Source organism: Ailuropoda melanoleuca, chromosome 14 (assembly GCF_002007445.2).
Source record: "Ailuropoda melanoleuca isolate Jingjing chromosome 14, ASM200744v2, whole genome shotgun sequence".
NCBI lineage: Eukaryota > Metazoa > Chordata > Mammalia > Carnivora > Ursidae > Ailuropoda > Ailuropoda melanoleuca.
In genome coordinates, this window is record NC_048231.1 from 39,860,815 (window position 1) to 39,882,958 (window position 22,144).

General features: G+C 62.9%; 2 protein-coding genes across 2 annotated transcripts; both read left to right on the forward strand.

The window, feature by feature from the left end:
* Window positions 1-926: 926 nt before the first annotated feature.
* Window positions 927-4,444, forward strand: LBHD2 (LBH domain containing 2). The gene is made up of 3 exons (XM_034642330.1): window positions 927-1,225; window positions 2,873-3,029; window positions 4,114-4,444. The coding sequence occupies exons 1-3, from the start codon at window positions 1,157-1,159 to the stop codon at window positions 4,206-4,208; spliced, it is 321 nt and encodes a 106-aa protein (XP_034498221.1). The 5' UTR covers window positions 927-1,156; the 3' UTR covers window positions 4,209-4,444.
* A 7,808-nt stretch (window positions 4,445-12,252) lies between these two features.
* On the forward strand, window positions 12,253-20,767 carry EXOC3L4 (exocyst complex component 3 like 4). The gene is given in 14 exon segments (XM_019799276.2): window positions 12,253-12,459; window positions 12,748-13,181; window positions 13,691-13,961; window positions 13,963-14,041; window positions 14,043-14,341; window positions 15,085-15,196; window positions 15,468-15,590; window positions 15,957-16,057; window positions 16,284-16,364; window positions 17,279-17,393; window positions 17,938-18,057; window positions 18,146-18,298; window positions 18,940-19,061; window positions 20,210-20,767. Coding segments are annotated over 14 exon segments (2,325 nt in total). The 5' UTR covers window positions 12,253-12,337; the 3' UTR covers window positions 20,403-20,767.
* Window positions 20,768-22,144: the final 1,377 nt, after the last annotated feature.

The following is a 22,144-nucleotide window of genomic DNA, read 5'->3' on the forward strand; positions in this document are numbered from 1 at the left end:
TCTGAGCTCTTTCTCGAATCTGTGCGGATCTCTGAGTCCAGTCTCTTGGTCTCTGCCCTGGCTGCCCTGGGCTCCAGCTGAGGGATGGGATTCCAGGAGGGGCTCATGCGGAAGGACTGACCTGGGAGGATAGGCTGGGAGAGGGAGGGTAGGGGCTGGCTCTCTCGGGCTCTGGGATTGGGTGGAGCCATATGGCCCCCTCCCAGCCCTCCCTGGGTCTCAGTGGGGCCTGAACCAAACTAAGCTGGGTGTCCAGTAAAAGAAAGCTAATATCTCAGAATAGCAACCCTCCCCTCTGCTGGGTGCCCACAGGAGCCCTCCTCCACACCCAGCAAGGCTTCACAGGTATCCCATCCCCCAGCTTGCTGCTGGCCCTCTTCCCAGGTCCCTCCCAACACTCCCGCCCCTTGCCTGCAGCCTTCTGTGGCCTCCCAGCCAGACAACCCCCCCCCCATTTCTGCTTCTGGCCAAGTACAGGTGGAGAGTCTGAGGCTGGTGCCTATCTTCCCAGATCTCTTGCTGCGCTATCTCTGGCTGGGCTCCCTTGCCCTTGTGCTGGCCCGAGTGAGCATGGCCAAGTGCAGGCAGGATGTGGGTTTCCCTTTGGCTGTGGAAATCGAGGGCCCGGCCCTGAATGGGTATGGGGTGTCCGTTCTCTGAGAGGACCTGGCCACCTTTGCCTCTGGCTGTCTTGAACCTGAGTCCTGCTGCTCCCAGCCTCCTGGCTCCGAAACTCGTTTGGGTCACCTGATCTCTGTGCCCCCGCCTAGCTGTTCCCTGTCTCAGAACATCTTCTCTCCTCCCCACTGGCCAGGCTGCCTCCCGCTCATCCCTCGGGCCTCAGATCAGCTGACCCTCTTCAAGGAAGCCTTCATGGGTCTCAAGGCTGAGTCGGCTTCTCCTGCTCTGTCCCTGCCTCTCCGCAACCCTGGGCATGTTGGGAGGTGCCTGTCCCATGTCCCCTCCGATGGTGGGCTTGGGCAGGGAACAGTGGTGCGAGAAGTCCAGCTGAAGCAGGGGGCAATGGGCCCAGGGTGGGGTGGGTGTAGGCTGGAGCAGTCGGAAGCTTCCAGAAGAAGAATGGACTCCAGTATCTATCCCACGGCAGACACCTCATTTCTCCCCCGTCTTTGCGCACCCTGACAGTGACAACAGCATGACCGCCCCCGGGCCTGCCATGCCAGAGCTAAACCCAGCTGAGGAGGCTGGAGGCCCAGCAGGAAAGGTACGTAGTTGGGGCCCTGGGGTCTGTCAGCCATGGGGGAGAGGAGAAAGCCAGTCTCAAGCCCTGGCCCATGATTTAAGGCATGCCTCAGTTTACCCATCTGTGTGAGAGAGGTGGTTGCTCCTCTCTGGAAGTCTGATGCATCAAGCGATTGAAGGCCGAACCTCCCGGGCTCACTCAGCACCACTCCTGGACCTCGAGGACTCTAGGGTTTGGTCCCCAAAGCAGTTTGCTCTCTGCTGGGTAAGGCAATGCCAGAGTCCCCTGCCTTGGTCCCCTAGTTTTCGGAGGCTGTGTTGATGCAGCCAAAAGTGAAATTCCCACACGAAGGGTGTAGTCTTGATGTTCTGCGTTCTCGAGTTGGGACAGTGTCATTGCTGGCACTGCTGGAGGGCAGTGGGGCTAGAGAAGGGAACCAGCCCAGAGTCACACGGGGCCAGCCTCCCTGGCTGGATGGACACCAAGCCTTAGACCTCCAAGCACTGCTGGCCTGGACCTCCCTCATCCCAGTGGCACACTTTGGGCCAAGGACACCCCCGGTAGGGGTCAGTGGGCCTTCCAGAGGAGGATAGGAAGAACAGCAGGGGGGGAGGGATTCCTGGAGGACCGGCCATGCTAGTGGGAGGAGCCGGAACAGTCCAGTCCCTGGGTCACAGCCAGGTCCCTGCTCTGCTGTTCCTCTGATTCCACAGATGTCCTGGCCCCATGAGGTCACCTGCGGTACTTGGTTAAAATGCCGATTCCTGGGCCCCCCACCCAGAGAGTCTGGGCCGGAGCCCGGGAATGTGCATTTAAACACGTGTTCAGGTGGTTGGGCTGTGGTGGTTCAGAGCGCCCTGTAGCAAAATCCTGCAGCCACGTGCCTGCCTTTCCTCAAGGCCCTCAGGCCATTGGAGGAAGGGAGCCAGGCACCAGGCAACTCTCCTACATCAGACTGGGGGGCTGGGGAGCTCCAGGAAGGGGGACCTGCCAGAGCAAAGACACGGAGGGACGAGGGACAGTGCGGGTGTCAGCAGCTGTGGCATCAGAGCCAGAGGGCTGTGCGGGAGCCGGGCAACTCAGGCCTTTACCTTGGAAGGCCTTGAATGGGAGGCGGAGATGCTGAGGGCACCGGGAGGGCTTGGGGAGGCAGCCCCCGCACGCTCTTGAGGGCACCGAACAATGAGCCCAGAGCAAGCCCAGAGAACCTCCGGTTGCCATGGTAACAGCTTCCCAGCTCCTCTGAGCTGGGGAAGAGACCAAGGGCCCTGCAGGGAAGACCCCAGGAAGGGGCTGCACAGGATACAGGAGGCAGCTGGGGACGCACAGAAGCCCTGGGCTCACGCACCATGTGGCTTTGGCCTCTCTGGCCTCAGTCTCCTGTCTGTGAAATGGGCCTAAGGGCTGAGCCCAGACGGATCCTTCGGTGCCCTGGGTGCTGAGTGCTCCAGCCCCAGTGGTGGCTGGGGGAGATGCCGGCACCTGCACAACCACACACACGTGTGCAGGCACACACGCACGCACACGCACGTGCACACACGTGAAGCTTGGGCAGGGAGGGCCCCTGATCCTCCCAGTGAACAGACTGCAGGACGGGTATGGGAGGCTGGGAGGGAGCAGGGAGCCCAGGGCTCGGCGCGCCCTGACTGCTGCCCACCCTCCCTGCAGGCCGTGGCAGGTGCCGGGGAGAAGGGCCCTTGGCGGGGCCGGCGGCTGCCCGCAACTGTGGTGGAGTCCAGTGAGGTGGGCTCTGTGGAGAGTGGGGAGCTGCGCTGGCCCCCAGAGGCCTCCCTGAGGAGGTCAGCCCAGAGCCAGGTCGCTGCTGGTGAGTGAGGGGCTGCCTATGGGGGTGCCAAGAGAAAGGAGTCAGAAGCAGGGGCTCCTCCTGCCTGCTCCTGCGAGCAGGGCCCTCCACCCCTCCAGCCCGTGCACACCATCGCCCCCATTTGCCCATTCTCTGAGCCTCCGCAGGGGCACCTGGGAGACCCCTGGGCTTGACCCTCACTTTGTCCAATGCCCCCTCCCACCTGCACCCGAGGACCCCAACCGCTGTGGTGGTCCCAGGCCTGGCCTGCGAGAGGCGCCCGGTAAGGGCCTGCTGGACACAGGACTACGCGCTCCCATTCAGTCCAGCTCCTCTTCTCTCCCTCCTGATTCATTGCCTTTGGGGCAAGTGTGCATTCAAAGGGCCTGGAGAAGGTGAGGGGATGGTGCTGAGCAGGCCTGGCCAAGGTGCCTGTGAGGTGGGGAGACTCGCCCGCCTGGGCTCAGGCTCCTGCGCTGGCCGTAGGTGCCTGGTTGAAGGCCAAGGGGCTGCCAGAGCCAAGGAAGCTTCTGGGGGGAGAAGGATGTGTGGGCAGGAGAGGGGTGTTCCAGGGGCCAGGTGTGAGGCACGGGAGAGACAGCAGGCTGGGCAATGGGGGCCTCTGTGGAGGGCACGTGAGGGGCGAGCTGTGCCCTGGGAAGTTTCGTGCCCTGGGGAGTCTTTCCCTTGAAGAGGAAATGAATTTGGCCTCAGCTGGGGCTGCCTAGCACCCTGCCTGCCCTCCCCCCTCCTCAGATGTCAGCCCCCAGCAGCTTGGGCCCAGGAGGGGCCTATCCAGGCCATAACCTCCACCTTTCCCCAAAACCCCTCAGCCTCCATCAGATTCCATCCAGGGCCCAGAGCGGCACCAGAGACCAGCCCTTGGGTAACCACTGGGCCCTGGGGAGGGTCTCCAGGTCTGCCCCAGGCTTCCCCTCAATCTGCCACCTCCTCGCTCTGGGGAGATGTGCCAGGGGAGGGAGTGCTCCTGCTCCGGGTCTTGCCTGCCCTGCCCGGCTGAAGCACCCCGCCCCCACTGCCCGTTTCCTTGCAAGCCTATCAGAAATGCAGCCCCACCAACACAGAGACCTTTATGTTTCTGCAGCCCCCTCACCAAGGGAAGCACCAGGGAAGGCTCTGGATGACACTGGCAGTGAGCGTGCCAGCTGCAAGGACCAGGCGCCCCAGGCCTCGCAGTGAGAGGACAGGGACACGGCCAGATCCTGTGGGGCAGGGCGGAGGGGTACCCTGCAAACCCTGCCCCTGCTCGCTGACCGCTGAGGGGCCTTGGCCCCGGGGTGGCTGGGGTGACGCTTGGAGCGGGGAGAACCGGCCAGCGCCTCCTGCCTCACGGGGTCTGGCCGGGACCACAGGCCTGCCCTCTTCCATCCAGAGCCCAGGGTCTGGATCACACCCTCCTTGTCCTGAGGTTTGAAATAAAGGCCCTTCCTGGTGGCTGGTGGGCACGTTTGCTAGGGACTCAAGGGGCTGGGGCCAGTTTTGGTTTTGCCATGGCCTTCCAGACAAGGGCCTTGGCTCAGGGCCCCAGCGGACCAGGCCAGCGTGCCCAGTGACCGCTCGGTGTTCTACACTGGGGGTGGGGGTGCTGCGTGGGGCCGTCCAGGGGCTGTAGGGTTTGCTCCTCTGACGCCCCTGCCTGGGGCCTTCTGCTCTGCTTGGCCTCAGCTGGGACCACCCAAGACAGGCCACCTTCCTCCAGGTGGCCCTCCCACCTCTCCTTGGGGCCTCCAGCTCTGGCTGGACTTCGAGGGCAAGATTCCTTCCTGTCGCACCCCTCCTCCCTGGGAGCATAGGGCACAGGAATGGTCCATGGGATGGGGTGTCCTATTCCAGGCTGGATCTCGTTAAATCCTTGCAAAAGTCCCACTTTGCAGATGAACACGCTGAAGTGTGACGAGGTGCCCACGGCTCATCCCAGCCCCAGCTATGACGGGACCCCTGGGGCTGGGCGGGGAGACACCTCTTCCTGTCCATGTGAGGGTCCTATCCCTCCATGGGGTCCAGTGACATTGTCTCTTGGCTCTGTCCCTCTGTACAAGGGGAGCCCTCCTGGCTGGTTGGGGTTAGCATGGGGAGCAGAAACCCGATCACTGCCTGGGTTCAGGTGTGCCGCCCTCCCTCCCATCCTCCCATCCTGGTCCCCTGCCCGTGGCTAGCTTGACCCAGGTCAGAGGAAGCTCAGGGCCTGGCAGGAGGCACCCCTGCATAAATATTAGCTCGACAAAGTCCTCGGGCCCAGGCAGGATGGGACAGGACCCCGGTGAGCTCGGAGGGGCAGGCGGGAGACACAGGCCCCTCTGCTCTTTCCTGAAGGCCTTGCTAACCTCTAAAAATAACCCACCCCCCAATTGCAGGAGAGGTGGGAGGCGGAGGTGTGGAAGTTTGCCTGGCGGCCTGTTTTAATTTTAACCCTGTGGCCCCATGGGCCATGTCCACAGTCCCAGATGTCTCCGTGGTCCCCCTGGGTCTCTAGCTTAGGAGAGGCATTGGATTGTCCTTCCAAGTCCTTCCTGTCCTCCTCCTCCATCCCTCCTGTGGTCCCACAGGGACATGGGAGCAGGGCAGACATTTCACAGGAATGCCAGGACTTGCTGACTGACACACGGGACATGGGGTGAGGGACTTGAGCAAACAGGGGTGATTTCGTATTTCTGGTGCAGAATGAGGGGTGGGCCAGGGTGTCATTTACTGAGATTTCATTGGAGCCCCTCCCAGGCAGTGTTACACCCATCTATATACGACTTTCCCAAGGTCCCACAGCAGACAAATAGCTGAGCTGGGGCAGAGTCCAGGTCCCTCTGAGACCCAGGCCTGAGTGGTACCCGCAATACCGCCCTAGAACTCATCTACCAGAGCAGACCTTGAGTGGAGGTGACCCATAATTGGAGGTCCCAGGACCCCATCGTGCCCTATGAGCCTAGGGGTGGGGGAGTCAGACCCACCAAAGCAGTCCATTGGGGGCAGGACAGAGCATGTTTGCCCCACTGAGCAGGGGCCCCTAGCCTTCAGGACCCGGTCCCTTGAAGACTGGCCCCCAGCCCACTCACCGTCACTTGCGAGGGCTGGTGCCCAGGGTAACAGGGTAACAGTAGGGGGAGATGCCAAAAGTGGAGCCCCATCCGTGCGGTAACCCTGCCCGTATTCCCTGAGGCCCCACCCCCCGCACGCAGGTGCCTGCCACCTGGGGAAAGGGCCTTGGGAATCATCCTGTGGATCCCTCTGGCATGGGTTGGGGTCACTGCCTAGTGCATGTCGGAGATGGACCACCTCAGCTTCGCAACATGAGCCTCGGAGAGAGAAGCGCCGTCCCCTGCCCCCACCCAAAGCCGGTTAGGGGCAGAGGCTGGAGCCCAGGCTTCCTGCTCTCCGACCGGTCTGTGTTTGGTTCTGGCCGTGGTGTGGGTGAAATTTGCTGCCTCTGGCATCTGCATTCGGGGTGTGACAGCCTGGCTTCCCAGGAACCTCAGGACGGGCGAGCATCTGGTGGTGAGAGTCCGCCTCCTGCCCTTCCCCACCTGGGAGCCAGGTGCTCTGCTGCCTGGGACCCATTTGATGCCAACAACACCTGCATTTTCTGGAGGAGTTCCCTGAAGCGCAGAGTCGCTCGTCACCAGTGCCCCTCCCAAGCTCATGCAGCTCCCCGTGGGGCAACTGGACTTGTCCTCTACTTGAGGTCCCCAGCTGCACCTCCCCCTCCCACCTGCTCCCCCTTGCTCTGCCTTCTTCTGACCTCGGCCAGACCAGTCCTGTGCGGTCCCGTCAGAGCCCAGGCTCCTCTGAGACAAGGCCAGCACTTTCCCACAGGGATTCTACTGAGACGGTCGGGGAACCGCGGCGTGGAGGCAGGATGAAGAACCAGCGGTGTCATGCTGAAAATGGACACGGGCTGGGGTGGGTGCGGGGCAGAGCTGGGACATGGGGAGAGGCCCGAGAGCAATTCCCCAGGCCCTGGGCACCACCGGCTTTCCAGGGACCATCTCTTGAGAGGAGGTGACGCTGACGTGCCCTGTGAACTGGAGACCAGGAAGGTCAGACTAAGGAGGTCCTACAGAAAGACCCAGTCCTCAGAGGCAGAACCCGGAGCTGGAGTCCTGGCCACTGTCTCACCAGCTGTGTGGCCTTGAGCAGGTTCCTATGCCTCTCTGAGTCGGTGTTCCAGTGCAATGAGTGCACAGAGGCCCCGGGACTCCCACCGAAGAGCCCCGGGCCAGTCACCGTGGGGTGTCTCCATGAGTGCACAGAGGCCCCGGGACTCCCACCGAAGAGCCCCGGGCCAGTCACCGTGGGGTGTCTCCTCTGTCTCTTGAGCTGTGCGTTCCCCTCCCATCTCTCGGTTTCTGACTGCTGGAGACAATTAGAACAGGAGGCCAGCGAGCAAACCAGCCTGAGCTAGGGGGAAAGGCCCTTCTAGCCCTCAGGGCTTCAGCTGGGACTCTTGTGACCCTATTTCACAGAGGGGTACCCAGGGCTCAGGGGGCTAATGACTCAAGTGAGAAGCCAGAGGGCTTCCTGGAGGAGGTGCTGGCATCTCTGGATCCAATCTGGCCTGTCTACAGATGGCAGTGGGGTGCTGCAGCCTCTCAGGTGCCTTCCAATCTATTATGGGCTGGATTTTGTCCTCAAAAAATTCTTACCTTGAAGTCGTATCTCCCGGCAGTACCTCAGAAGGAGACTATATTTGGAGAGAGGGCCTTTAAGAAGGTGATGAAGTTAAAACGAGGCCATTAGGGTGAGTCCTAATCCTGTACGACCGGTGTTCTCATAAGCGCAGGAGACACACACAGAGGCACGCATGGAGGGGCGACCGCGCGAGGACGCAGGGAGTGGATGGCATCTATCCGCCCAGGAGAGAGGTCTCAGGAGAAACCAGCTCTGCAGGCACCTGGATCTCAGATTTCCAGCCTCCAGAATTTGAGAAAATAAACGTCTGTTTATCGTTTGAGCCCCCCAGCCCGTGGTACTGTGTTCTGGCAGCCCCGGACACTAAGGCACCAGCTTGTCCGCACCTGCCCTGCTCTGGCCCTGCCCCGCTGGCTCCAGCCTGCCTGCGACAGGCCTGGATCAGTCCTCCTTGGATTTTCCCTAAGTTTTTTTTCCGAGATTGCCAGCAACGGAATCCCCCCCGTGAAGATGTGGGGCCTGCCTCTTCTGGGAAGTCTTGGCCCTCTCTACAAATCATCTCCGGCCTGACCCACTGTGGAGGAGGGCTATGCTCTTGACTCCTCAGGGTCAGGCCCCAGCCACACCTTTGTGACCCCTGCCCAGAACACCATTCCTCCTCACCTCTGAGGGGAATCCTCCTCTCCCTTACCCCTCCCACGCCAGCTCCTAAAGCCCTCTGGCATGGGCTGTGCTTATGACATTCCCTTGGCTGTCACTGTGACATCCTCCCTGAACCACTGCACCCCCACAGGGCCCCAGGGCCCACGTTTCTGTGCTTCTGGCTCTCGGTGCCTGGCAGGGGCTCTCAGGATGAGCTTGACACACAGGCCCTGGAGGGAGGGCTTCTTCTGGGCTGGGGTGCTGTGAGCTGGGTGTTCCCCGCACCCCCCGCCCACCCCAGCAGGCCAGCGCCTCTGGCCTCTGGCCTCAGTGTGACCTCAGACGGGGCTGGCGGCCATTGCAGTCCCTGCAGGGTCCCTCCCCCACTGCCTTGAGCTGCCAAGGGCTGCCCCTCCCCTGCCGTGCTCCCTGAAGCCGGAGCCATAGACTGCTAGGAATCAAAGGTTGGAGTGATAGTTTCTGGAATGGGAAGGGAGTGGGAGCACTTCTGAAAGTGAAACTGGAGTGGGGGTGGAGGGTGGGGCGGGGGGTGGGGCTGGTGGGCCCAGAGCGGAGCAGACCAGGCTGGGAAGTCCCAGCTGTTGGTCACTCACTCTGGCCGCTCCAGAGGCCTCACCACCGAGGCCCAGCTCTGGGCACCCGGCTCAGCTGGCTTCTCCTGGCAGCCCTGTCCTGCCCGGGGCCCTGGGCTCTACCCACCCAGCAGGTATGTCTGGTGCAGGTGCAGCAGGAGGGCCTCGGGCATGTTGTGGGCAGTGGGCGGGGACTCAGGGGGCTGAGGACAGTTCCGGGTCTGCTAGTGGCTTTCTGGCCCAAGGGCCTCAGCTCGGAGCCGAGGCCGGAGTGCCAGCTCAAACCACCGTGTGCATACACAAACACACAGAAGCGGCTATGTGGACATAAAGACATCCACACGGGCACAGACAGACGCGCACGGACTCACGGACGGAGCCGCTCCCAGGCCTCTGAGGCACACGTACAGGGAGACACATTCAGGTCAACACACAAGGCCCACAAAGGTGGTAACACACCCCCAGGCTTACCCTGCATTAGATGGCTTATCTATTTCCCTTGGGTACCTGGCACGTACTGGCCAGGCCTGGCTGGGGGCTGAGTCAGGCCCACTCCCCGCCCTGGGGGGCCCATGGTCAAGGCGCAGATGCCCCTCAGTCTTGGGAGAAGGTATGCCCAGGGCTGGAGCCAGGCCCGGCGCAGGAGGTGCATGCCGCGGCCCGGAAAGGCTGCTCGGTGTTGAGGCTCGCTGGGGCTGGCTGCTGGCAGAAAGCCTATGTGGAGGGGTGGAGGAGAGNGGGGGGGGGGGGGGGGGGGGGGGGCAGGAGCTGCGTGGCGGGGGGGCGAGGAAGGGCCTCGAGTGCCCCCCTGCAGAGGAGTCGGCTTCTCCTGCGGGTGCTGGCGGTCCGGGAGCGTCTTCTGTTTTGTCGCTTCTGAGAAGAGGAGCACCTTTTCTACAGGATTACGAATACACAGGAAAGCTCTTTTCTAAGCAAATGATCATATTGCCTAAGAATAATGACAGACTTACCAGGTCCTTCCTAATATTGAAACCTCCTTTATTTTCTTGTCTTATTGCCTTAACTAATCCTTCAAATGTTGACTAGAATGGCAAGAACACACACCAGTCCTGAGCCCCCATTGCGGCAGCCAGGGTCTCTGAACGTTCAGGGTGATGTGGCCAGAGGGCCAGAGAGAGAAAGAGCCAGAGAGAGTCCTCACAGGGATTGGGAGGCAGGTACAGGGTGGCCGATGGAGCCAGCAGGGCATCGAGTCCAGCAGATACCGCTGTGGTGCCCGACCAGCCCAACCTGGGCGGGGGGCGACCCTGACCCTGATGGTCCACTCCTCCTCCAGGCTGGCTCTGGGCTGATGGGGAGGGAGCGGATGGGCCAGTAAGGAAGACCCCATGGCCACAGGGAGAGTAGAGCAGCACAGCCCAAGGACACCTTGGTGGGGGGGTCACCCATACCCCTGGGCCCTGAAATCCAGGTCAGACTTAGAGAGCAAAGATGGGGAGGCGGGGAGAGGGAGCAGCCTGAGAGGAAGCTGGGAGGCTGCACATTCGAGGGCCAGAGAGGCTGGATGGGGGCGGGTCAAGGAGGCCCAGAGGCGAGGCTGGAGGGAATTCTGTCGGATGGGAAGGCTTTGGGTGCCAGACTCTGGGGAGCCATGGAAGGGTTTAAAGCAAGGGAATCACCTGGTTGACTTGTGCTATGGGAAGGTCAATAATGGCTTGGGAACTGTGGGAGCAAGGTCAAAGGGGGCAGGGAGAACAGCCGGGGGCCTCGATGGGCCTTCAGTACAGGTCCAGCTCTGGATGAGGGTGGTCGAGCAGGCTGGGGGGCCGTCTGCGTGTGTAGCCTCATGTAAGACCCAGACTGCCAGCTGCCCCTCCTTCCCCAGAATCTGCATCTCGGCCCCCCTCCTGGCATCTGGGAACTGCCCCCACTGTGGACCCCTTGGCCAGGAGAAAGGGTTCCTTGGGCAGCAACCCTGGCTCACTGGAGCTGAGAGACGCGGGAACCCAGCCTCTGCTCCTGGGTCTGCACAGGCCTGGGTTGGTCAAGGCTCCCTGACCCCGAGCTGTGTGGCTGGAGGCAGGACCCTACCTCTTTTCTGAGCCTGTTACCTCATCTGTGAGATGAAGTGACACCCCACAACTTTGTTGTTATGGGGCTCTGATGTGTCCCAGGCCTGGGCTGGGCATACAGTAGGTACTTACTAAGTGTGAGCTCTCCCCAACCGAGACAAGGCCCACTTGACCTTCCCCACACGCCCCTGGTGAGGGCGCTTGAAGCAAATCTGTGCAGAGCCCAGGCCCCTCGGACTCTGGACTCCGCTGGTTGCTGAGGGGCACGAGGGAGAGGGGAGTTGGGGGTGGGGAGGGCGGAAAGCTCTTGGGTCAATGTTCCCTGCATGTGCGGGTCAGTCCGAGCGGGGACAGGGTCCCCGAGTCCCAGTGCCCAGGAGAGGATGATGACCTGTGACCTGGGCAGGGCTGATAAGAACCCATCAATCACTTGGGCCTGCCTCTCCCTTGGCAGGGCCTCTCTCCAGCTGTTAGGAGGCCTCTGGGAAGAGGAAGGGAGGCCTCCACTGACCACCTGCATGTCTGACCCCTGGAGGGCATTCGGGATGGGTGAGGGCCCACCCCAGTGTTATCCCACCCAAGGCAAATAGGGGCCTAGGGAGAGGTGTTCCTGCCTGATGTCACACAAGGGTCAGGTGACAGCCTGACCTTTGTCCTAGGGGTGGGGGAGCCTGGGGATGGGCTGGGGGCTCTGGCCTCTGGTTGGTCAGCGACTTCAGTAGGTCCAGCCCTCGTTTTGGCTGGCTTCTCCAAAGCTAAAGTAAGATCTTGCTGGTCTGAGACAGCCCACGCCCCCACAACACCCTCACAGAGGGGTGGGTGGGAGGTCCCGGCAGGCTGAGGGGTCTCTCTCCTCTCTCCCACCTCAGCGTAACCTAAAGCCAGAAAATCAAACGCAGGCCAGGCTGTGCTGGAAGGGAGTGTGGGTGCAGCCCGGGGAGGGCCTGGAGCCCAGGGTGGGGCAGGGGCAGCCCCTGCTTTGCACCCCTATGCCCTAGGGATCCCCTTGCGACCCCTCTGGGGGAGGGGTTGGAGCACACCAGGGCTGGGTGGGGAGGAGAAGCTATGGATGAGTACTGCCCTGGGGACCTCCAGCCCTGGGTCAAATATAGACCTGTGGCCCCTCCCAGCACTCCCCCTACAGTGCTGCAAGGCTGGATAGGAAGATAAGCCTTGGAGGCAGCCAGGGGTGGCCACAGACCTCAGGCCTGACCCCGCCTCCCTCCAGTTCTGAGCTACCCAGAGAAGGAGGTGGCCTCTTACAGGGGTCCCTGAGCTCCCCCTTGAGCAGAAGCAGTTAGGCCCGATGGGCTGAATGGGGGTGAGCCGAGGGCTTTGGTGGGGGGAGAGCAGTAAAGGCTAGGGGTTGGGGGAGAGTGGGCATTTTAGGCCTCAGGACCAAACGTCCAGGAAATCCTGGATGTGGTTGCTGGGCCCACCCCCAGGGACTGTGGGCTGTGGCTTGGGCTGTGCCCCAGAACCTGCAAATTCAACTCTCCTCTCCAGCTCTGACGGGAGGGTCTGCCTGGCAGAGGCAGGGAGGTGGGTACCTGGGGGGTACTCTGGGGAAGGTGGTGTCAGGGAAGTTTTCCAGAAGGAAGTAGCTGTCTGCCTCTCGGTGCCAGCTGCAGCCTGCCACAGACAGCTCTGGCCGCCACAGCTGCCTCGTGCTGGCCTGGGGGTCGTCTCCTGGGAGAAGCTTCGCTGACCAAGCCCAGCCACGGCTCTGTCAGGCCTCACAGGGTTCTCATGCGCTTTCTGTGCCCATTCTCCAGGGCCGGCGCCACCGCCCCCCACCCCAGGCCACCCGAGCCTCCTTTTCATCTCCAGCTTTCCTGCTACCAAGATGTCATTGGGACGGACAGTGACCTCTGGGCCGGAGCCACACAGCCCCGAGGAGCCTGCAAAGCTGCAGACCCCACCGGTGCGGGGTACTTGGCGGGCAAGCAGTGAGGGTGCGGCCAGCACCCACCGTGAGGACGCTCGGCCAGGCCTGGGTACCCTTCGGTGGGCCTTCTCCCGGACAAGGCAGCGGCCCTCAGGCCAGGCCCCCGAGGAGGACCTGGGCCTGTTCCAGCGCGGGTCCCACTTCCTGTTCCGGTCCTTACGGCGGGCCAAGGGTAACGGCTCCACTGCTGACCAGTCCCAGGCCACTGCTGTGCCAGGGGTGACCCATGGCCCAGAAGTGCCCTCTAGGGTCATGGATGGTCACAGCCGACGGTCCTCCGCTGGGGTGGGGCGTGAGGAACTGGAACCCGAGGCAGGTGAGAGCTTCACGAACAGTACTGAGCATGGGGGGAAAACAGGCCAGGGGGTGAGCAGCTGGGCCCGGGCTTCCTGACAGGCTGTCCTCCCCAGCTCCCCCAGACACTGCCCTGCACGATTGCATTTTACATTCTCCCAGCATTTCAACCAGGGCAGCATCCACTGGGCAGCTCAGAGAGGTGAGTGAGCAAAGTGAGACTCAGAGAGGTTAAGTGACTTGCCTCAAGTCTCACAGCCAGGAAGTGGAGAAATGGGATTTGAACCCAGACCTGTACGACTCCAGAACCCTCACCTCTCCACAGCCTTCCACAGCCTGGCTCCTGGCCAAACCAGAGGGACGGACAAGGCCCTGGCCCTCTCAGGTGCCAGGGTCCCAGAGGGCGCACGGCAGCCATGAGCCCGCAGGGGAGGTCCTGGGGGCTGCCAGGGGAGGACACACGGGAGCTGGGCCCAAAGGCGCTGAGGCCGTACCCCTCACTGCCGCCTTCCTCGCCTGTCCTCGCAAAAGGCAAATCTGTGGCCGACCTCATCACAGAGCGGCACCTGCTGGCGGCCTTCCAACAGCTGCGGCAGCTGGAGGTGCGGCTGGTGGCCGAGAAAGCCTCGCACACCTTCGAGAAGGACCCCACCGGCTTCGCGCGGCGCGCCATGGACCTGTGTCTGCACTATGACGGGCTGGCGGCCGAGATCGGCGCCATCGTGCGCGAGACGCTGGGCCCCGACGGCGTGGACTCGGCCGCGCTCGGCGAGCTGGGCCGCGTGGTGCGCGCAGAGGAGGAGGCACCCCGCGCCCCCCGCCGATGGCGACTTCCTGCTCACCCCGCGCCGCTGGCGCCAGCACTGGGAGGACGCGGTGAGGCCGGAGCGCGCAGGAGCGCGTGCAGCAGGCGGGCGCTGGGGAGGCTCCGGGGGCAGCCGAGGGCGCGTCGGGCCTGGCCCGGCTTCTGGCCGAGCTCGGCGGCTTGGTGCGCAGCGACCTGCACAAGGTGCGGCAGGGGGGGCAGCCGGCTTACTCGGCCGCCGGCTTCCCGGCGTGGGAGGCCTACCTGCGCGCCTTCCACGGCGCGGTGGCCCAGCGCCTCCAGGAGCTCGCGCAGGACGCCCGGGGCTGCGAGCAGCTCTATGTCCTGCTGGACTGGGCGGCCAATGTCTACGGCAGGTGAGGCCCCAGCCAGAGTGCCACTGGGGGCCAGGAGGGGCTGGCCTTGCCCACCTGGCACTGCCCACCCAGAGACATTTGGGAGCCCGGCTGGCTCTGAGAAGTAGGCGCACCTTTCTTCTTTCTTCCCTGGGAGAGGGCTGGTGTTGGGCGTCAGAGATCCCGGGGACTTTGACATTCCTTTCTTCTTGCTCTGGGCCATGGTGCTCTCCCGCCAGGGTTTTCTTAAGGGGCTACCCGTGCCCCCGTGCCTGAAAGCAGGAAAGCCTCTGAGGGGAGTCCAGGGAGAGGGCCTGTGCTAGGCGGCAGGGTGCCTGTGCGCATTTACAAAAGGGCAGCCCTCCAGGCAGGACACGGCTGTGGCTCACAGACGCTGGACACGGGTTGGATCTCACCCCCCACTCTTCCCTTTGGACGGGCGCCTCGGTACAGGGCAGGGCCTGTTGCCAGCTCCCACCCCCAGCTCTGCGTGTGGTGGGGTGGATTGCCTTTGCTGCTGGGCACTCCTCAGCTCTGAAGGCCAGAGAGCAGGTGGGAAGAGGGTGACTGAACACTCCTGGGTTCGTTAATTTGCCGTTTGGCCTCAGGCAGGCGTTCGTCACTCTCTGGACCTCCCTGGTGTGGGCTGGAAAGCGGCACATCTCTGTGCCGTGTGGTGCTTTGTGATGGTGTTAGGCTTTGGCCAGGGGGAGACTGGGGCAGCCACTAGTGCATCGGAGCTCAGCCCCTACCCTGCCTTCCAGTCCTGACTTCCTGGGAGCCCCCGACCTGACTCTGTCCACAGAGCCACTACCCCCACTCCTGGCACCTGCCTTGTGGGCCCGCCTGCAGAATGACTACACCAGCTTCCTAGAGGTGAGGCCGGGGCAGGGCCAGGCCCGAGGGGCATGATCTGGGTTGAATGTGGCTGCCTCACTGTGGGGAGGTAGGGTGCCCGGAATCACCCTGGGTGTGTGGCCCTGGCTCAGGCCTGAGCCACTTCTTACCCTGTGGCCTTTGGCATGGGCCTATGCCCTGGCAGGGTGATGCTTTTCTCCGAGGGTGCATGACAGAGCTCAGGAGGTAGGGGAACTGGGACCTCCTTCTTGGGAGGGTCTCACTGTGCCCCTCTCCCCACCTCTCACAGACCAAGATCACAAGCTGCTTCGATAGCATCCTGCAGCTAGAGCAGAGTCGTTGGGCGGACGCTGAGCCCCCCGATGTGCTACAGGGCCTCTACCACACGCCGCTGTCCATCGATGTCCACATGGTGAGCCTTGGGAGGAGGGATGTATATTTGGGCCTCTGGTGGTGTTTGGTCCCCCTCGAGGTGAGGACACCCAGAACTATACAGTCCCGTCCCAACCTCCCTTCCCCATTAGCCGAGAGCCTGAGGCCCCCCTGGGGCGGAATCAGGGACCGTGGGGCACATGCCAGCCTGGGAGCCCTGGGGCACAGCACCCAGCTTAGCCAGTGGCCCGTGGATGTGGGGAGTTAGGAGGAGCGGCTGGAAGCTGTAGCCGAGATGGTGAGACACAGCAGGGCAGGCTAGAGACGTCGCTGGGCCATAGGTGGGGGACAGGGGGCATCGGGATCCGGGCTCTGACGTGGGCTCAGGAGGTGGCATTTCTTGCAGCTCGTCACTGAGCACGTGAAGGCGGCCGGTGCCATCTCCGCGGAACTGGAGGCCACCACCCTGCGCATCTGCACGCGGGCACTGGGACTCTTCTTGCCCAGGTGCGGGCACGTGTACCCCCGGGCAGTGGTGGGTGGAGTGGCCAAGGCCGTTGTCCCCAGGGGAGGGCCCAGCCTGTTTGCTCTGAGTCTGAGACCCAGGACAGGTGAGAGGGAGGAGCCTCGTTAGAAGGCCTGGGGGTCTGGGTGGGGACCTGAGAGGAGGGCTGACCCCAGGTCATAGCACCACCAGTAAGGTCCCTAAGGCCTCTGCGTACTTCGCCCCCAGGTTTGAAAAGGCTTTTCTAGAGTCGATGGCGGTGAACGAACCTCATCTGGGCGCCAATATCAACGCCTGTGAGGAGCTCAGGTGGGTCTCCGGCTGCAAGGGAGGTGCCCGGCGTGGCCAGCAGGGGGCGCGTGAGCTCGGGGAACCGGGGCGTAGCAGGCTCCCGCCTTGGCAGCAAGCGTGGGAGAGGAATCCAGACCCAGCTGCGGTGTTGGGGCCACTTCCCAGAAGGCCTCCATGGATGGCCCCCCTCTCCGCTCCCACCCCCGCTGTGAGGTCCTCCCTCCGCCCTTCAGAGCTGAGTTCCTGGAAGGGATGCAGGGAGAGTCAACGCTCAGCAGAGGCTGAGAAGTTCCAGCCTAACCCTAACCCGAACCCTAACCCTTGGGCTCCTTTCTCTCCTCCCTTCATCCAAGTTAGCTATCTTCCTTCTCAGGGACACTCCCTTCTCCAGGAAGCCCTCTGTGACACTCCGTCCGCCCTGCCCACTACCTTGGGGGTGGCACCTGGGTCCCTCTGCCCCCAGAAGGCAGAGACCCCCCTTTCTGCTGGCAGTGGCTGCCCCCCCTTCTGTGCCTTCAACACCAGGACCAGCTTCAGTGTCCCCCACGTGTGGATGCACCAGCAGCTGTGGGCGTGGACTTTGAGCCACCCCGGCTGGGGTCCCATCCCAGCTCTGCCACCTGCGGTCGGTGTGCGTTGAGATAAGTCACTTCCCTTTTCTGTGCCTCCTTTCGTCATCTGTGAAACGGAGATTGGAGCACCTGGTCCCGAGGGCTGCGTGGGGACTCAGCGCCTTAGAAGGATCGTTTCATCTTCAGGGTTATTACCCCGTGCAGCCCTGGGGGCCGCCCTTCACATTCTAGTCTAAATGAACGGAGCTGGCATGGCACCTAGCCTCCACGGCTGTGCGCAGGAACTCCTTCCACAGCCTGCTGCTTCTCACCCACTTCCTCCCCTGTCCTGGCCCCGCCCCCGCCCCTCCCCCTCCCCAGGACCAGTCTTCTGGCCAGGTTCCCAGGAACCTTTGAGGAGCTGGAGAAACCTCTAGTGGCTGCCACCTGTACCTTCCAGAAGCGGCTGCTCCAGGGCCTGCAGTGTGATGTGCAAGTGAGTGGGACTTGTCTCCCCACTTTCCACACCCAGCAGGTGCTCCCTGTGTCCTGGAGCCCGGGGGCCAGTTCAGAGCATTCACGTGCCCCCCCCGGAGTAGCTTCAGAGGCGGTACACTGGGGGGCGGGCAAGGGACCTGAGCTGAGCAGTGAGGTCAGGAGATGCCTCCTTACTTCGGTCTCCACCTCTCGGAGAAGGAACCAGGCCCCTCACCCAGCCCCTCCAGGCCTCCCCAGGCTCCCCTAAGCAAGGCCCGCCTAGAGGCTCAAACTCAAACCCTGTCCACTGGAGCTCAGGGGCTGGAGAAGGCATTCCTGCCAAAGGCCTAGTGACGTTCACGGCCAAGAGAGGAGATGTTACCAGGGTGACTTCAGAAGGGAGTCAGCCCCTCCAGAATTTCTTCCTGGGGACAGGACACCCTGTCCTCGGGTGTCCCTTGGCCCGAAACGACCCTGTGGGGAGCCAGGCACTGGGCTCTAAGGAGAGGGTCTGGGGGGGTGGAGGACGCAGTTGGAAGACTCCTGTCCCCCTCTGCTCCCAGCCGCTTTTCAGGGTCCTGTGCACCAAGGCCTGGCTGACACAGGACGTGCTGCAGCCTCTCATGGACAAGGTGGTGGCCTTCGCCCGCCATCTGGAGCATGTGGCCCCGCTGCGGGCGCAGGTATCTCAGGGGCACAGGGCTCTGGCGGGGATGCACCCTGAGCTGGGGCCACCAGCTCAGACCCTGACCCTGCTGCCTGACCGCCCAGGAGACCCTGCAGGAGGTGCACCGGTACGTAGTCCGTGAATACCTGGCCCAGGTGTTGAGGCCGCGTGAGCGGTTCCGCGGCGACGAGCGCATGACCGGCTCCCAGAAGATGGGCGTCGATGCCCAGGCCATTGGTGACACTTTCCAGGGCTTGGTAGGAGCATCAACTGAGGGCCCCCGTGCTCGCCTCCTCTAGGGCCTCCACCGGCACCCCCATTCTCATTTTAGTGGGCTCCGTAACCGCCCCCGCAGGGTGGGCTTTGCCAGAAGTGGTTCTCCTCACTCTCCATCAACCAGGAGGGGGTTGGGAGTTCTGGCAGAGCGTGGTGAGGCCAGGTGGAGGTTATCTCCCTATATTTGCATAGGATTGGTGGGGTGAGGAGGGAAGGGGCAGGCCCATGGGGGACTTTTCCAGCACCCCGACCCAGCCTTTGGAGCTGAGGCACTTTCTCTATGCACACACACAGCCCTTATCTGGGCTCTTGGTCCCCCACCTGCTGTAGGATTCCTGGCAGTACTTCCGGGCTGGAGTCTCAGTTTACCCATCTGAGCAGAGACGGGAAGACATCTCTGCACTGTATTGTGGAAAGGGAAGATGAATATTGGGCTGTGGCTGAGTCCACAACGCTGATACCCGAGTCCCCTTCCACCACGCATGCAGGAGGCAGTCACAGTGGGGACCCGGTGGGGGCTGCGACGGGGCGGGGGGGAGTGGTGGCTTGCGGTGAGAGGTTGCAGGCACGGGAGGCAAGGAGGCTCCCGGGGGAGGTGGCACTTGTTTCTGTATCTCCGCAGGGCTCTGAGGCCACGTGGCTGGACCAGGCTATCCCATGTGTGGCTGACATACTGGGCGAGACTTACAAGGAGGACATCCGGAGGCACCTGGAGACACTCATCGGGAGCTACCCTGACATCAGGTCGGTTACCCACCTGCTCCCCCACTGGGCTCGAGGACGGAGCGCCCCCAGGCCCTGGGGGCAGAGGGGGGAGTCGGGGGGATTGGTGCCTTCAGATGGTCCCTGTGGCTCCAGGTGGGCAGGTGAGGAACCACGGGGAGGCACAGATGGTTCTGGTGTGGAGGGGAGCTGCTGAGCAGGTGGGGTGGGCACCCCCTGCAGGCTACTATGTGCAGGTGCATAGGGACCTGGGGACTGTGGTCCTGGGCAGGGGCAGGGCAGAGGAGCAAGGAGCAAGGAGCAGGGGCTGCCCCTCCTTCAGATGCTATTCTTGGCCATTCTCCTTCAGTGCGGAGGGGTGAGGAGGCCCCTAGAGCTTGGGGGGGATGGGTTGGGGTCTGGGCCACTCCTTGGGCATCAGACAATGGAGACAAGTACCCATCTGCCAGTCTGAAGGGGAGGCGTGGTCCCCACTGCGAGAAAGCCCTACTGAGAGCCCAGAGACTCCTGACACCCGGCCAGGAAGAAGGAGGCTTTGATCCTGGGGTGTGTGTTGGGGGGGAATGGTGAGTCATCGATTCCGTGGAAATTCCAGCCCGAATCTTTCCGTAGCCTTGGAGATTCCACAATGGGGAGGCCACAGAGAGCCCCTCGGGGAAAGCTCTTTTCCCCAGCCTGGACTGTCTCTGCCTTTGGCTGGAAACGACTACCCCCTCACGGTGCAGGGGGTTCCCCCCTTGGTGCCTGGGGTTCCCCTACGCTCCAGATGCTGCTGGGCCATGGCCGCCTCCTCTCTCCCTGCTGCCTGCCTGTGGCTCCCCGCACAGTGCTTCAGGGAAGAGGCCGGGACAGCTCCTGGACTGGACGCGCTCCCCTTGAGGCCATGTCATTCCTTCGCTCACTCTTCCACTGTTGCTTGAACCTTGGCTTAGAGTGTTTTCCCTGATGGGCATGCCCCTTCCCCTCCCCACCCAGCTCAGCACCCTTGGAGCCCCAGCCACCCTGTCCAGGGGCACTGCTCCCCCTGGCCTCGGTCATTCTTGGCCTTTCTCAGGCCAGGCTGCAGGAATGCTGGGTGCCCCTGTACTTGAGCCCAGGGGTTCCCCTCACTCAGGGTTGGGACTGCCACCTGGGCTGTTGGGCCTGCAGCGCGGGGCGTGTCTTTGTAGGCGGGACCATGTGCGGGCCATCCTGGCGCTGCGCAGGCTGGGCCGCCGGCGGAACCAGCGACTCCTGCAGCACACGCGGGACCTGCTGCGGGCCGCGGCCAAGGCAGCGGGCTCTGGGGCTGCTGGGGGCCACGTGCTCTTCGAAGAGATCGAGGTGCCTACCTCCGTGGATGTGCTGCTGACCTGCATCTAATGCTCCTGGGTCTGGGGGTGCGGTGGGCCTCAGGTGGGGGCTGCACTAGCTGGAGGGCCAGCGCCGTCACCTGGGCACGAAGCCCCAAGCTGGGAGCCCAGGGAGGCACGCTCAGCCCTGCCCCAACCTGAAGCCCGTAAGGGCTCTCCGTGCTCAGCCAGGCCGGCTACTCACCCGTAGGAGAGAAGAGGCATTTCAGGCATTTGTGGGGGAGTGTTCGGGGCGGCAGAGGTTCCTCTCAGTACTGCCCACCAGGGAAGGCCTCCCTGCCTAACTGTCCGGCACCACCCCCAGTCTGAATGTGAAGAACCGAGTATTTATTTTTAAAATAAAGGTGAATTAAATGGTGCCTCCCTAAAGAAGGGCGGGCCCGAGTTGGTGGGAGCAGAAGGTGTGGGTTCCCACGGAGCGAGGGGTCAGGACGGAAGGTTCTGTGGTGACTCCATTTGGTTGATGGCCCTTTCCTGCCCATTGTACAAATGGGGAGATTGAGGCAGGTCCAGAGCTTGGAAGGCCTGTGTCTGTGGCTGCAGAGAAAACAGTCTTTGACCCTGGGATCCTGGCCTCATGTGCCAAATGAACCTCACCCAGCAGGGGTGGGCACTGTTCTGTCCTGTTCTAAACAGGCCTGGGCTCCTGGGAGACAAGAAAAGGCCCAGGCAGTTCTGCAGCCTGAAGTATTTAGGTTAGATGTGAGAGGGACTTCCCAGCAGGGCAAGTGTCACCCATGGAGTATGTGTGGGGGCTGCTGATCCTGCTGGTCTCAGCTCTGCAGTCAGGGTTGCAAAGAGATTGCTCTGGTGTGCACCTGTTACCCCTCCCTGCCTCCCTTCTCTCCCAGGAGGCTGGCACTGGGATTTGACTCCCGCCTCCTGGCAAGGCTACAGGGAAACTCACTTGCCTGGGCAGCCTCTAGCTTGCCAGGGAGCCTGAGCATTGAGATGGTGGGGGGACACTGAGACAGGCAGCCAGGGGTGCCTTCCCACCACCCTTCTGCGGCAGACCACCGTCTCTCTGAGCCTGACCTTGACCACGGCAGTGGTGGAGGGCAAGTGACTGCAGGTGGGCCAAGGTTCTAAGAACCCAATGAAGTTGAGTCTCCTGAGCACGGGCCGACGGTCCGAACAGCCTGCAGGCCCAGGATGGGGGGTTAGGACTCTCCCACCTCCCCCTGGGCCCACCTCCCCACACCTCGGACGGCCAGGGGCAGTGCTCGGGCAGGTCTTCCACAGCCCATATGCCAGGGCTGGAGGATAGAGCCAGATCTGAGTGTTGTCGGGGTCCTGAAGGGAGAGGAAGCAGGTACTAGGGGCAGCCCCCTCCATGAACACAAGGGGGCTGGGGGGGTGTCCAGACCTCCCTAAGCAGGGAACCCAGTGGGGTGGGGTGGGCGGGGCAGGACTGGAGAGGTTGCGGTTCAGTTCACAGGCCCCCGGCCTGGGGTGAGGGGTGAGGGGGGGAGCAGAACGTGTCCCAGCACTGCCGCTGACAAGCGGTCATCATGTCTTTCCGCTATGGGGAAGCTGGGGCCCACAGAGGGTGGAGGTTGCTGCCGGCCAGGCCCCAGCACAGGTAGCCTGAGGCCCTCACAGCCAGGGGGAGGGAGGTGTCAGAGGGGTGCTGCCTGGGTAGGGTGGGGTGCAGGAGGCTGGATCAGACCCTGGCCAGGTTCTCCCTAGGGAGCCCGTACCCCGTGTTGGAGCCCCCATCCCCTCGTGGATGTCTCCTTCTGCAGCCCCTGG